Source organism: Aspergillus ambiguus, assembly GCF_047715705.1.
Source record: "Aspergillus ambiguus strain CBS 117.58 unplaced genomic scaffold BDV59scaffold_44, whole genome shotgun sequence".
Taxonomy (NCBI): domain Eukaryota; kingdom Fungi; phylum Ascomycota; class Eurotiomycetes; order Eurotiales; family Aspergillaceae; genus Aspergillus; species Aspergillus ambiguus.
In genome coordinates this window covers 73,653-88,731 of record NW_027395557.1, presented here as the reverse complement: position 1 = coordinate 88,731, position 15,079 = coordinate 73,653, and the positions used below count along the sequence as shown (strand labels likewise).

Below are 15,079 nucleotides of genomic sequence, written 5' to 3'. Positions count from 1 at the left end.
CAAGAAGACCAGCTGGATACAATTAACAAGCTAGGGGTGATCCAGAGCCGAGAGCAATGGCGCGATTAGTACTAGTAATGTCTCTCCGGTTGCTGGATTTAACACCTAGGGCGGCGAGGATTTATTGAAAATTGTTTGGTGCAAAATATATTGGTTGGAAATGCACAGACGCAGGTGCTATAGTCCTCAACACCGTGAGCGGATAGATAGCCGGCAAAGGTCCTTTAAACAGTAATCTCGTAAGTAAAAATTGGGTTTCTCTTTATGATGCTATGTAATTGCTAGTTTAAAGAAGAATTTGATCCCAGTTAGAATATCTAATTTAGGATTATTAGTAAAATATAGTTCCCATTAATCTTAACTGTAGCACCACGGGCGACATACTTCCTGCCACACAGCTTTCTTATGAAATTCGTCAAAGTGTGCGTACATATCATCTAATGCATCCTGCCAAACCTCCAAGGAGCTGAGAAGTTCTTGCTACACTTCCGTATACACTTGACGCTGTACTCAATAGTAGGTTCGATCGAAGGAAACAGAGTGCCATCTGACCCTGAAGGCCAGTAAAACACTATGATCCTCGACATGGAACACGTCTGCACCGCTGTCAAGCCTCCTAAAAATTGCCTTGTTTGTACGTCCGAAGTAAATCGGGTTCATCAGTTGAAGCGATCAGTTGGCCTTGGTGAGTCGGGTGGAAATCTACAGCCACCAACGCAATCCAAAGGGCACGCTGAGTGTGGTTCAGCTGTTCTTTGACAGAAGGTGGGCCTATTCGACTATCTTTTGTTCATTGGCATATATACGGACGAGGCAGGTCCAAGTACCCTGGGCCAGTCGTGCGTTATCTGTCGAAAGAAAGAAGACCAGCTCCAAGCCGGTGGGGAGTCTTCAGCCTCCCTCAGGCTCGACACTGGCCTTAAGGAGGATAAACCGGCCATAGCTAGGAACGTTGAGAGTAGTTCACCCGGTGGTGGTGGTCTTAATGGCCGGGTCTAGGATATCCATTAACCCATCGAGGTCCATTTCGTCAGATTCTTTGCAGATTCTTCCTATGTCGGAAGTATCAAATGCGACGCAGTCATCAAGCTCTCCGATATCTCGGTGAGTCTACTCAGCATGGCGGGACCGAACCGTCGTCTAACGGACATGCCTTGGGAGAATGGATAAGTAATGCTGAGCAATGATATGGAAAAAGATGGTGATATTCCCTATCTACCCTTGACGCCTGAAGCTAAAACATGTTTGCTGGCTATTTGCCTGTTAACGTCATTCTCCGCCTTGAAGCCTCTCACGCACTCCATCATTGTGATTCAATCCGACGATTCCTGATCATCCAAACTTCGGTACCTTTGATCATCATGGCGCGCCGTTATGTCAGAGTTCTGCCTGGCATGACTGCCTTGGCCGGTTTATATTCAACACACTGAAAGCAAACTCAACACCAACATTCCTTCGACATCCACGGGCAGATGCCACCACATTCGGAAAAAATGCGACGCCTCTATCGCCGTGCAAGGTCTCCTCTCCACCGTATCTCTCGTTCGTTCCGATCACCTTATAGAAAGCTCCCTAGCAATCCGTCCGCTGAGGGCTCCGTAACTCTGCGTGACTCATCTCAATACCCAGAAGAGCCGCCTAGGTACTATCCTTCGCTTACGGGCCGTGGCTCATCTCTAGACCTGGAAGAACCGCCTGGCAATTCGTCAGCCGAGGATTCCGTAACTTTGCGTGGCTCTTCTCAATGCCCAGGAGAACCGCCTAGGTACTCTTCTTCGCTTGTGGGCCGTGTCTCGTCTCTATACCCGGAAGAACCTCCCAGGTACCATCCTTCGCTTGTGGGCCTTCCAGTTGAAATTCTTCGGTTGATATTCGGACTGTTGCCTCTCCCGCGTAAAGTGTGTCTTACACTGAGCTGCAAGTGCATGTACCGGATATTTCACGTTGTTCTTCGAGATGATCGGCTTGCGTATCCCAGACTTTTTTCGAGCATGAAATTCCAATTCCCTTTGCGGCGAAAGGATATCCTAAGAAATCAGGTCCTTCTTCAGCTGGAAAACTCACGATGGGTATTCTGTTCCACGTGCCTGAAGCTCCATCCTCGTCGTGAATTCGATGACATCGAATTGAGGCACGCGCTCCCCCTGGAGCGAAGCTGCAAGCTGTATCCTACGATACACCTCTGCGCATGTCTGACTCTAACGCTTCGTGATCAAATGCGACTCAACAGATGGTTAACAATAGGTTTCATCGATGGACCAGATGAGTATCAGATCACCCACCAATTTCAAATGGCTTCGCAGGAGACGGACAGCGATGCCTTGTTCATCACTGTTCCATCACCGATAACGTGGACGCATTCGTTCGAATAAAGACGACTGTTTCTGGAGATTTTCGAACTGACGACGATACAGCCATCCTAAATAAGGATGCTAAGACCGATACGGCCTTCTCGTTAGTGGTTCGGACGATGTATCATATTAATTTGCGCGAACCATTGCCACTGCAAGACCAGCTACGTGCCATACATGCCCTTTTATGATGAACGTGTCCCAATTGTGCCCATCTGGGCTTGCACGAGGTTGGATATTATGCGGATCCTGTGGTATAACAGGAAGAAAAACAAATGCTATCTCTGCGACGCGCGTATAGAGGTAATCTCGCGTTCAAATGATGGATTGTCGGCCATTGTGGAATGTATACGCCCACTGCGTGCTCGTTGCAGAGACCCGTGCACAGGAACGGTTGATGGATCTCCCTTTGGCGAGTGGTATACAGGTCTGCATGACTCCACCTCGATTGGTCGGTGTAGGATCTCGAAATAGCTCGGAAAATCTATCTCCAGTCATGCACTTGTTTCTTCATCGAGCGGGTGAATCGGGTGAGGAGTTCCCGGAAGACCGCGATCCTTGTCAGGCACCTTAGTCGCCCTTCTATCATTCTACGGTCGCGGCATGGCCTGTTGGCCATATATTATACCCTTCTGGCTTATTGGTGCAGTGGAAAGCGTTGCAGACCATAGGTATTCTGTCAGACCCGCTTTAATGGGCCAATGATATCTCGGAGGGCACGTGCATGTAAGGACACTTCCATTGAGGGTCACCTAGTACGTAGTTAGATCAGATAATCACCTAGTGTCAAAGTGCTTGGACAGCCTTAGGAGCCCATCATATTCTATAAAAGATCGCATGGTGGCAGCGTTGTCTCTTGTGGGATGTCCAGTTACTGCGTATGCTTCACCGAGTCAGAGAGTCCCGCTACCGGCATCATAAACGCCGATTTATCGATTCAGGAATTAAAGCTCGTGAAGGACCGTTTTTAGTAGGGCCCAGGTCTTTATTAGGGCCCAGAGGTTCTTGACCAGGGTTATATTAGGTGGATAGAGAGGCTATACCACAACTTCTATACCTATATCATTAAGTGGATACTTGGTTATCTGCTTTGAACCTTTTCGATAGCGTATAGTATGAACATCATGCTTAATAGTGTGACAAGAGAGACCATTAAAGGTACGTATAAGGCCGTACCTCTAGATCGCGCTCCTGGCAGTATTACTGAACAGGAAAGCGGTCATTCCAGCATGAAAAGGGGGTTTTGATACTTTTGCACCCACTGGACGACCCGACGATCTCGCCTACAGGACATCCTGAGTCAAGATATTTCTACGACATCTACGATCGTACGATATGCACCTACACAGACTATTGGACTGGACCATCCAGTGCCACCACACCTCACCTGCGACTATCAATACTGAGTAGGGTCGATCTCGATCATAAGCTTCCCTAGTCGGTAAGAAAATTCTTCAGTTTCGCTTAATCGCCACACGCCACAACGTTATTCAATAATGGCCATGCAGGAGTAGTTCGATGTAGGAATCTGTATGCGAAATCTGGAAGAATCGGCATGATCGGGAGATCGAAGCTGAGAAGAAAACTACCGGGCAACCATGTGGGTCCTCAGCTTCAGGGTGTCGTGGAAGCAAGGAGGGTTAAAGTTGTCCCAGATATGGTGTCTGGTCGCCGGAAGAGACCGAATAGCTGAAGGGCTCGCCACATTGGTCGGAGGATTCTGCAAGTGCTGAGGGAGTGAGATGTCGGATGGACCGTGATGGAGTCAGGCACAAGGGTAAGGTGCACTGTGTACATCATGTTGATGAATTTATGTGTAGTAAGTAGGAGAAGAATAGAATCAATAATTGTATACCGGATAATAGTAATGAAGAGTCGAATAGTAGTACCTAGGTAGAAAGTGTACTCCTTAGGTTGGTAGATACCTCAAAGGGACTGACTGTGCTGGACTCGGGCCGGCGAGATTCCGGCTTGTCTGGATAACTTCATCTTGTTCACTCTACTTCTCTACCAACACCACTCCTCCTCCTGTGGCTTCTCCTTTTGCTGCTGCTACTTCTTCACAACTCTACATCTCACCGATTAATTCTTTCTGGTTGAGATTGTTGTCCCTCCTCCCCGTCTCACCCTCTCCACTGTCTTTGTCAGCGTCTATTTTCCCTGAGGCTTTGACGACTTTCACCACATCTCGAATTCCTTCTCATCCTCCCCCCTTACCGTCTCTTCCTCTCAACCATCTCCCCCAGTTGGCTTCCTCCACACATTGACAGTCTCCAGCTTGACAGTCAGCCTGTCAGTCAGTCGCCCAGAGCCTCTCCCTCGTCGGTCTCTCTCTCTCTCTCTCTTTCTCCCTCTTCCCCAGCCTCGACTTCTCCCGCGGTTGCCTGGGTACTCACCATTCCCCCGTATCTCCGCCACGATCTCACCAGATGGCTTGATCGTCCTCCTTCCATCTCCCCTACTCTGTTATCATCTTCATCCTGCCTTGCCCACCGCGCAAGGCTGACCGCTATTTTTATTTCCCTGCAAGGCCCTTCTCCCCTCTCGTGGGCCCTGGCAAACCATCGTCAAAGCTGAATTACTCCGTACACCCCCGTCAGCTTGCGCCACACTCGGTTCCAGGTGAGCGCCCCACGCTGCTGTGCCTCTGATGCCTCTTACTCGTCCTCCATTTCCCTCTGTCACATCGCCCGCCCCTGTATCGCCTCGTCCTCCCCCTCAAGCCTTTCTTTTTTTATCTGTTCGATTTCCCCCCAAATCTTGTGATGCCCCCGACTTCCTCTTTCACCCTTCCTGATATGCTAACATGAGTGTCACCCAAGTAGCTTCTCCCGCCTTGCGCCCTCCATTCTCGGCCGGCGTGAAACCCAGGCCATCCATGGCGACGTTGATGCAATCCAATAACGAACCTGTCGCCATCTCCAATCCGTCGTTGCCAGCATCCTCCACTCCCATCGCTTCATCCGATTCCATTGCTTTTTTCAAGCACTCCAAACCTGAGTCCAATCTATCCTCCATCGCCAGTGCCGGTCTGAACGTCTCGCGTTCCAGAGACTCGTTGCCGCCCATGACCTCCCCAAACGCCCCCGCCGGTCCGACTGATCGGCCGGTCGAACAGGAGAAAGAGCCCGAGCCGAACAGCACGCAGGTCGCGCGAGAGGCCCTTGGTGCCTCTGAGAAGGAGCAACCGCCGTCCTCCCACCCCACAGCCGACTCCATCCACATGTCCGATCAGATGCAGGTCGATTCTCAACCCCCTCCGACAACCGCCCCGGATACTTTCGGTGCGACCGATAACACCGCGTCCTTGATGAACACCTCCACCGTCGCCAGCCCCGGCCCCATCGAAGACTCCGCCTCGCAGGATGGGGACCGTCCCCGTCACCGAGACGAAGCCGATCTCTCCCAGGACCCCGGCAACAAGGCCTTCTCCTACCCCATGCCCAACCCGGGCTTAACCGACCCTCGTCGCGGCCTGAGTCTCCCCGGTTCTGGGTTCAACAAGGCCGGTCAGCGGTCGCCTTCCGCCAAGAAGCATCGCTGTCCGTACTGCGCCACCGAGTTCACGCGCCACCACAACCTCAAAAGCCACCTCCTCACTCATAGTCAAGAAAAGCCCTACGTCTGTCAAACCTGTCAGTCCCGCTTCCGTCGACTGCACGATCTCAAGCGACACACCAAGCTGCACACGGGAGAGCGTCCGCACATCTGTCCCAAATGCGGCCGTCGCTTCGCTCGGGGGGATGCTCTCGCGCGCCACAACAAGGGCCAGGGTGGATGCGCGGGTCGTAGAGCCAGCATGGGCAGCTTCGCGCCGGAGGATGAGTACGGTGATTCCGGGGCCCATGCCGGTCCGGACGACGCCATGGACGGTCTGATGTATGCCGAACCGGAGCGCATGGACGAAGAGGATGAGCGGCGGCTCAACATGCCCAGCATCAAGAAACATGATGTCGCAACCGACTCGATTTCCCGTTCAAACACCGCGACCAGCTACCAGCCGCGTCAACCGAGTACATATCCGCCGATTGCCGCCAGCCGACCCTCCCCCGGGGGTCTCTATCCTCCTCCAACCAGCCACGGCGGCTCAAGCGCTTCAGCCTCGCCCATTTCGCAGCCGGGCAACCTGACCTTCCCCCCTCCCGGACAGCCGTCGGGAGCGTCGGTCTTCCAGTCGACTGGTGTCTCCGACAGTCCCAAGCCGCTTTCCCCCAATGGGTTAACCTCTCACCAACTGGGGCACGGTCCTGACGGTCTCCATCGCTCGCATTCGCCAGGCATGGCACAATCCTTCCAGCAACCACCCTACGCGAGAACCGGGCCGTCTCAGACATCCATTACCAATCACTCCGCGTCGAGCTTGGGTCTCCCGCCGCCCGGCGCGCCCCAGCTACCTCCCCCTCCCGGCATGGGCTCGTCAGATTCTCGTTTCTCCCTGCATAGCCAAGGACCGGGCCCGAAACACACCCCCTCACATAGCCACTCCAGCAATCACGGCGGGCCGCTGCCTCCGCAGGCTGGGGCGGAAGCGACCAACAACGGCGCACACCTGCCCATGCCTCATGATTCGAGCTACATCGACCAATCCCGGGAGCGGGAGGAGAAGCTCTGGGCGTACATCCGTTCCGTCCACGAGGAGCTGAACGGTCTCCGGTCCGAAGTGGCGGCGCTACGGACACAGGTGGCATCGTCGAATGCCACCACGCTTCCAACACATAACGCGCATTCGGCGCCACCCCCGGCGGAACCGGCACCCGCCAACGCACAGCGGTGAAGGCGATACTTGCTTCGCTATACGTGTTTTATTGATCAAGTATTCCTTCTGTAACGCATAATGAGAGGCGAGAAGGGTCGACCGACCCGGGCCTCGGCTTAATACCCCTTTGTGTCTTTCTCCTTTCCCTGATATGTCTCCTCTCTGTCATGAATCCCTAAGCTTAATATCTCCGGCGAGTTCTCCGTATATCCAATGAGATAGCTTTCAATCCGAAGAAGCCTGCGAAGCAGGGTTGGATCTGTCATTTGCGAATCTCATTTCAGCTTGGCTGTCTTATTATCTCTGATCCTCTTTTCTTCTAAGTTCGTTGTGCGGTATCAGTCTTTGACATTCCATTTCCTTTGTTGTCTGGCATTGACGTTCTGGTGAGGAGCGGGGAGTCCTATGGGAAAATCTGGTCTATCTTCTTGGAAATATCCTGGCGTGTATGAGGTGTCAATATGATTATCCATGGCAAATCAGTCCCCGTAGATGTAGATACACCTGCAACTCAGTCTAAACGTACACACACCCCCTCCGAATCCACATACATGTACACTCGACAATTAATCACCTCCTGGCCCCCCCCCCACACCCCTCCGAGCCGCAATCCATCTGATAAACAGCCCCACGTCCGCAACAATCGCCCGAGGCACGCCGCCCATGGTCCAGCTCCGCTGTACCCACTGGGGAATGGCCCCGCCTGCCTCCGACGTCGTGGCCATGGTCCACTCGACATCACCGGTTCGGTCTCGGTCCCGACAGACAACCCGTTCAACACTGGCATAGGACGCAAACACGGCGCGGCGCGGCGCCGCCGTCGCGATCTTCTCGCGCAGAGCAACAGGCACTGAGTCCGAGCCGGAGTCCGACTCCGACTCCGACGCCGACTGCGCCACGAGCGGGATCTGAACGGTGACGAAGGATGGGATCTGGGTGTCCCCGTCGGAGTCAACCCGGTCAGCGGACACAGCGAGGACGAGGAAAGTTCGCGGCGAAATCAATGCTGTTGGGTGGAAGGTGTGCGTGATCATGTTGACTGTAGTTTTGAGGCTATTAGATAGGTACTGCGCAGGGAAGTACCGGGGGAGAATGGTGAGGAAGGGAAGAGGGCTACACACCCTGCATCTCGACCGCGCCCCATCCGCCGTCGATCTCCCTCTGCTCGGGCCAGCTCAGCAGCGTGTCGACGGCGGTCACGCTGGGCGTGTAGGCCATTTCGTGCTGGGCGTGGTTGGTGCGCAGGCCGGCGCGGAACTCCGCCCACGAGGCGGAGCCGGCGATCGGCGCGTTGGCGTGGGTGCTTGTGCGGCAGGCCCAGAAGTGTCTCGTCTGGGTGGTGTGTGTGGAGAGGTGGACGGGGGCGGTGGCTGGTGGGGATGGGCGTGGTTTGGGGTCGTGGTGGAAGGTGGTGGGGACGGAGGTGAGGAATGTGTGGGCTTCTGTTAGCAGGGCGTGGAGGAAGGATGGTGGTGAGGGGCGGTTGGAGGGCGTTGGGAGGGAGGGATGTTGTGGGAGGATGGAGAAGGGGTGCGGTGTGGCTGAGAGGTATTTGGGAGTTGGATCCATGGTGGTTGTTATCGGGAATTGTATGAGGTTGTTTGTGTTGAGATGGATATACTTCGGGTGTCACCTGACAGCTGGTACCTACAGGTAACGGCTGATATCCGGGAGAGGCTCTTGCAAGAGGTACATATACCTAGGTAGTCCACCAGGAGCGGACTAGCACTCCTTCGCTTATTCAGATGGCGCTGATTTAACTAGTTAACTAGCTGGTGCTCCCACGGCCCCTGAATACCAGACTCCTCCCTCTTCCCACAGAAAAGCAGTCGCTGCTGACCCATTCACCTTCTTGCTCTTCTTTTCCACTTCACATCCAGTGCTCTCTTTGCTCACTCGTCAGTTCATCATGCCCTCATTACTTGCCAAAATCCCAGTGTATGCACTCTCTTCTGCGGTTCTACTTGGCGCCTTCTCTCGCTTCACTCATGGCCAGTATACCCCTACATGGTATGCTTTCCAGGAATACCACATGCCCGACGATGGCTCCACGAGTGCGAAAATCACTCCTGTTATCGACGCTCTTCTGGGACTTATTCTCCTCTTTGGGAGACGAAGACTGAGGCTTTCTGCCGCTGCGATTTCCCTGATGTTTCTCTCTATAGGCCTGGCAATGCAGGTCCACGCTGGGAAGGAATACGCCGGTGATATCGCGCTTGTTACTCTGGGAGTGTCTGCAGTGATAGGATCTTGTTCATGATTCGGTAGTGGAAGGTCAATCCACCACGGCTTATTATCGAAGACCGATATATACTTTGTCAAGACATTGCTTGAATACCTCGAATATCAGCATAACTCGGCCAATCCAATTAGGGTTACATTTGAATTTATCCTTGAAATTTAAGGTATCCGTTGACATGGGAAAACTTAAAGTAGCATTGATACTGCTCGTCACGGCGAAACTGTGACAACTATATGGGTGGTACTTCGAGTAGAGCCAGCCTGTTCGTCTGAATCCAGTCCGCTTACTGCATCACACCCAGGCGAAGATAACGAACTTCGACTCTTTTCCCTGCCTGGTGTCTGTCGTGGCCTTTTCATAGGTAACTCTCCACTTCGTAGTGCTGGATAATTGTAGAATAGAAGGATGTGACTGGAGAAATATAATGTGGTTCAGACGTAAGCCTGCGACATTGGGGACATCGTCGGAAGTCAGGATCCCAGCTGGACCAGTTTGAAAAAAGATTGGCGGATCCTGACGGTTTGCGCGCTGTATGGAATGATGATCAAGATTTCATCGCTCTTGTAACCGCCATGTCGATAATTGACGATAACCCAGTCTGGATAACAACCAGACGATGTATGTTGTTGTGTCGGGACTTTTAATCTCCTCCACAGTACAGGCAGGATCCTTACGCTGACCACAAGGTTACCAGTGTCAGTTTTGGCAGAGACACGGTTGGCTTCGGTGGCAGTGGGTTCCGGCCTAATAAATACCAGCTCCTTCTGGCTTTAAGATATGCCGGAGAGATGGTGATTTCGTTTGTCGAACGATGACTTTTTGGCTCCCATCATAAGTCCTTCTAGTTGGAGATTCGGCTCGAGAGAGCTGGCTTAGCAACGAAGACCCAGCTGTTGGGCTCGACCTCTTTGAAATATTCACCTCTGATCTGGATTATTTCCTAGCGTCTTTTCTGATGTGATTGGCGAACGTGGAATCACCAGCATTCTTGTCGAAATAAGGAAAGTAACTCTTCGACTACCAACGTGCGGCCTTCTTGAATGCTAGAAGTGCCTTCCTTTCATCTTCGTCAGAGAACTGTCTGAAGCTCCTCTTTGGAGCATGCTGGTGAACATCCAAATCTCCGCTAACATGTCGACTCTTTGCCTTCAGAATCCAGGGAGCCATCTATAATCAGATCATATAGGTCACCTTTGAACCTGACAATCTCCGACGGGTAAAATGCGATAAGTGTTCTCTCTTCATGCATGGATTCGCTGCAAGTCAATCACTGCTTTGGCTGGTGGGTCCTCTAAGCTTTGTTAGTTAAGAATCTTGCTATAGGTAATAGATGAAGGACTTACCAAGACGTAGCTGGATCATCGGGCAGTTTCGCTGGATCAGAGGCCCCTATATCTGCTCCTTAAGACATCTCTCGTTTAGGAGCACCAGGTAGGGGCTGCTGATTCCAATATATCTTATATATGGTCTGGTCCAACGTATGGGTTGTGACAATGCTTTGACTATGTTTTCTTCTTGTAAAGCTCCTGGGCCTCCGTAGAGATCACAAGTCTTTCAGAAAACATTTTCTAAGCTTTCCTGGGAGAAAGTAGACCAACAAGGGCTGCCTCATCCGTGGCGAACCCCCACTTGACAGCTATCGGCCACTAGGCCAAAGTTGTGACTGTACTATCTGGAAGGGAGAAGACACAAGAATAAAGGGAAGGAAGGAGATTAATATAGAGAACAAGCTTAAGATGATTCACCATTAACAATCTCAGGAAGGTGAAGATTTCTTCAGGTCACTCCAGTCAATCGCTTATATCCTGACGTATATTCTTTCAGGGCACCTAACTCGTAGACGGTGGCCTTATCCCAGTGACTTTGTGCCTTCATGTGTTCAATGAAGCGAATATGCAGTATTCAATATCTGCAGTCTTGGTCGTCTTCCACCAGTCTAGGCCTCTGTTTGCATTTCCCGTCCTAGGTCAAACTACTCGGGAAGGGGAAGGCATAGCTAGAGCAAGAGGCTGATGCTAACCCTAGGGGCGGTTTCCATACAATACTCTCTATCTTTAAACTGCTCTTGGAGAATGGGAAAGATGAGTAGTCTAGGCCAACATTCTAGGTAGAAAATTCCTGTGATAGTCTTGCTCCTCTTGCGAGTCACCAACTTTTATACTTATGGCGGGGCACTAACCGGAATAGGCAATGGGCGAAGCTCCCCGCTTGACATCACAACCGCCAGACGGTCAAGAAATCAGTGATGTCGTCGGCGTAGATGGCCGTAGAGAAAGACCCAGCAGCCGGTAGAATCAAGGTTTCGCGGTGTCTTCCACCTGCCATCCAGAGTAGGGCATCCGGGCTCGAGTCTTGGTCCCGGCGTGGATCCGCTGGGCTTCACATGACGTAGTGATGAGACCGACTCTCTTGCTGACCTTCTTTCTTCCGCCCTCTCTCTCCATCGTCTTCCCTTCACCTCTTCATCTGCCTGGTTCGCGCAGGATTTCTTGCTCAATTCATCTCCTTGTGCTCAGCTCTTCTTGAAGGGATCATGCGGTAGTTCCCTGGTCCTCCCGCGTGGCTTCTCATCCCCATTTTGACTTTTCTCTTTCATGTATTCTTCTCCTCTTACTTTGGTCCATCCCCGGTAGCCACCATGACCATCTATATCGCTTCCTTGTATGTGGCTCCCTTCCATTCCTTCTACCGATTGACTCACCTTTCCTAGGTTCCTCCCATACACCGTCAACTTCTACCTCCCCGAGTCCCGAAATCGCGTCCTCCGTGCATCCAACAACCCCCCACCGTCGGAGGCCATCTCGGAAGCCGTCACCCCCGCCCCAACCGCTGCGGTCAGTCTCTTCGAGAAAGGCAATGCGAACGAAAAGGTCGGTCTCACGCCCGGCGCCACCACCGACCACGAACGGATCTTCTCGTCGGAGCTGGCCAAGGCCGAGAAGAACCAGACCGGCTTCCCCTTCCCCGCCCAAGTCGATGACACCGCCGTCCTGACCGAGAGCGAGGCTCATTCCCCAGCATGGGGCTCGACATTGGCCCTCAATCAACCGCGGCCGCGGTCGGTGATTCCGCCGTCGCCGTCCATCCTGAAGCACCAGGAGCCCGTCATACTGGAGACCGAACCCCCGCGGGATAAAACCCGCACGCTCCAGCCGCCCGCGCCGATCCCGATCTACTTCCACAAACAGCGCCGCGATTCCTCGCGCAAGGCGTCGTTCTCCGGCGCGGAATGGACGATCGAGACGGCGGAGCAGGGAAATGGCGGACTGCGCAATGCCGTCCGCTCCGCAACCGATGCTGGTCAACTGGAGGACCAGGTCTGGGTCGGCACGCTGGGCATGCCCACCGATGCCTTGTCGAACTACACCAAGACCGCCATCGCGGAGAAGCTCGAGGATGAGTACGGGTCGTTGACGGTCTACGTGAGTGATGGCGACTTCGACGGCCACTATACCCACTTCTGCAAAACCATCCTCTGGCCCGTCTTCCACTATCAGATTCCGGACAACCCCAAGAGCAAGGCCTACGAAGATCACTCGTGGGTCTACTACGTCAAGACCAACCAGGCGTTCGCCGAGCGGATTGCCCGCAACTGGAAACGGGGAGATTCCATCTGGATCCAGGACTACCACCTCCTCCTGGTTCCCGCCATGCTGCGAAAGCTGCTCCCGGACGCGCAGATCGGATTCTTCCTGCATATCGCCTTTCCCTCGTCGGAGGTGTTCCGGTGCCTCGCGCCCCGGAAAGAGCTCCTCGAGGGCATGCTGGGCGCCAACTTGATCGGCTTCCAGACGGAAGAGTACTGCCGGCACTTCCTCCAGACCTGCAGCCGCATCCTCTCCGTCGAGGCGACCAACGAGGGCGTCCAGTTAGAAGACCGGTTCGTGAATGTGCACAAATTCCCCATTGGCATTGATCCCACCTCGTGGGACAAGCGGCGACAGGCGGCCGATGTGGAGCAATGGATCCAGACGATCTCCGAGCGCTACGAGGGGAAACGGCTGATCGTCTCGCGCGACAAGATCGACGGCGTGCGCGGCATCCGCCAGAAGCTGCTGAGCTACGAGCTCTTCCTCAACACCTACCCGGAATACCGAGACCAGGTGGTGCTGATCCAAGTCGCGACAAGCACCACCGAGCAGCCCGAGCTGGAGGCGATGATCTCCGACATCGCCATGCGGATCAACTCGGAGTTCTCGACGCTGGCCCACCAGCCCCTGGTCTTCCTCAAGCAGGACCTGGCCTTCCCGCAATACCTCGCGTTGATCTCCGTCGCCGACGCGCTGATGATCACCAGCCTGCGCGAGGGCATGAACCTGACCAGCCACGAGTTCGTCTACTGCCAGGACGGCCGCTACGGCAACAAGAAGTACGGCTCGCTCATCCTCAGCGAGTTCACCGGCAGCGCGTCGGTGTTTGGCAACCACGCGCTCCTCGTCAACCCGTGGAACTACCGCCAGTGCGCGGAGGCGATCCACACGGCGCTCTCCCGGAGCGAGGCGGAGCGCAAGCAAGTCTGGACGGCGCTGCACCGGGCGGTGCTCCAGAACTCGACCTCCAACTGGGTCAAGTCGTTCAGCGAGACGCTCAGCCGGGTGTGGAACGAGCAGTCGTCGCGGGAGATCATGGCGGTGCCGCGGCTCTCGTTCAGCAAGCTGCAGCTGCACTACCGGGAAGCGGCGCGACGGCTGATCATCGTCGACTACGAGGGCACGCTCGCATCGTGGGGGTCGCCGAAGAGCATCATCGTGACGACGCCGCAGCGGGCGATCACGGCGCTGACGGAGCTGACGGACGACGCGCGCAACGTGGTGTTCGTGATGAGCTCGCGCATGCCGGAGGAGATGGAGCGGCTGTTCCGGATGGTGGCCAACCTGGGGCTGATCGCGGAGAACGGCTGCTTCGTGCGGGAGCCCGGGGCGGACGAATGGCTGAAGCTGACCAACAAGGAGCAGACGGACGCGTGGAAGGGCGCCGTCGAGCAGATCCTGGCGTACTACCAGGAGCGGTCGGAGGGCAGCTGGATCGAGAAGCGCCACTGCTCGATCATGCTGCACTACGGCTCGGCGGACGACCAGGTGGCGGCCGCCCGGCTGGCCGCCGAGGCGGTCGGCCATATCAACGACGCGTGCGCGAGCCAGGGCGTGCACGCCGTGCTCGTGGACGGCGCGTTGGTGGTCGAGCCGGGCGACACCAACAAGGCGTCCGCGGCCGCCATGGTCTGGCGCCACTGTCTGCAGCGGAGCGAGAAGGACGTCGCGTATGGCCGGCCGGGGTTCCTCATGGCCATTGGGGACGGCCGCGATGACGAGCCGGTCTTCCGCTGGGCGAACAAGCTGCAGGGGACGGGCGCGGTGAACCACGCCGTGACGGTGACGCTGGGCTCCCGCAGTACGGAGGCGAAGGCGACCCTGACGCAGGGCGTAACCGGTATGTGAATGCGCTGAGAAGCAGAGGTGTGAAACGAAAGTGTTGACTGATTTTCTAGGGGTGCTCTCCGTGTTGGAGCGGCTGGCGGCGACGTCGACGCATTAGACAGCATATAGGCATTGGATTGGGATTTGGTTACGAGCATATATGATGGATTGGAGTATTGTTTGGGCGACAGTGAAGGAAAATAGCATATGTAGAGTGTCCCCTGAGTAGATTGTTTGTTCGGTATATACTTCTTTCTGTTCGTTTCGTTAGTCAGCTCGGGCCAGAGAAGCCGAGGCTCATGCGCTTCCCCTC

At 54.4% G+C, this 15,079-nt stretch overlaps 4 protein-coding genes across 4 annotated transcripts; 3 read left to right on the top strand and 1 right to left on the bottom strand.

The window, feature by feature from the left end:
- The first annotated feature begins 4,903 nt into the window (after window positions 1-4,903).
- Window positions 4,904-7,347, top strand: BDV59DRAFT_120109 (C2H2 zinc finger protein). Its single transcript, XM_073686781.1, has 2 exons — window positions 4,904-5,113; window positions 5,177-7,347. Exons 1-2 carry the CDS (start codon window positions 5,002-5,004, stop codon window positions 7,123-7,125), a joined length of 2,061 nt encoding a protein of 686 aa, XP_073544034.1. The 5' UTR covers window positions 4,904-5,001; the 3' UTR covers window positions 7,126-7,347.
- On the bottom strand, window positions 7,347-8,724 carry BDV59DRAFT_210455 (SRPBCC family protein). Its single transcript, XM_073695603.1, has 2 exons — window positions 8,229-8,724; window positions 7,347-8,146 (listed from the first exon to the last, which is right to left on the bottom strand). The coding sequence occupies exons 1-2, from the start codon at window positions 8,674-8,676 to the stop codon at window positions 7,674-7,676; spliced, it is 921 nt and encodes a 306-aa protein (XP_073544033.1). The 5' UTR covers window positions 8,677-8,724; the 3' UTR covers window positions 7,347-7,673.
- Window positions 8,725-8,801: 77 nt separating this feature from the next.
- Window positions 8,802-9,522, top strand: BDV59DRAFT_186863 (uncharacterized protein). Its single transcript, XM_073691094.1, has one exon. The coding sequence runs from the start codon at window positions 9,017-9,019 to the stop codon at window positions 9,365-9,367; it is 351 nt and encodes a 116-aa protein (XP_073544032.1). The 5' UTR covers window positions 8,802-9,016; the 3' UTR covers window positions 9,368-9,522.
- A 2,153-nt stretch (window positions 9,523-11,675) lies between these two features.
- Window positions 11,676-14,975, top strand: BDV59DRAFT_120067 (putative alpha,alpha-trehalose phosphate synthase subunit TPS3). Its single transcript, XM_073686780.1, has 3 exons — window positions 11,676-12,010; window positions 12,060-14,779; window positions 14,838-14,975. Exons 1-3 carry the CDS (start codon window positions 11,988-11,990, stop codon window positions 14,882-14,884), a joined length of 2,790 nt encoding a protein of 929 aa, XP_073544031.1. The 5' UTR covers window positions 11,676-11,987; the 3' UTR covers window positions 14,885-14,975.
- The last annotated feature ends 104 nt before the right edge of the window (window positions 14,976-15,079 follow it).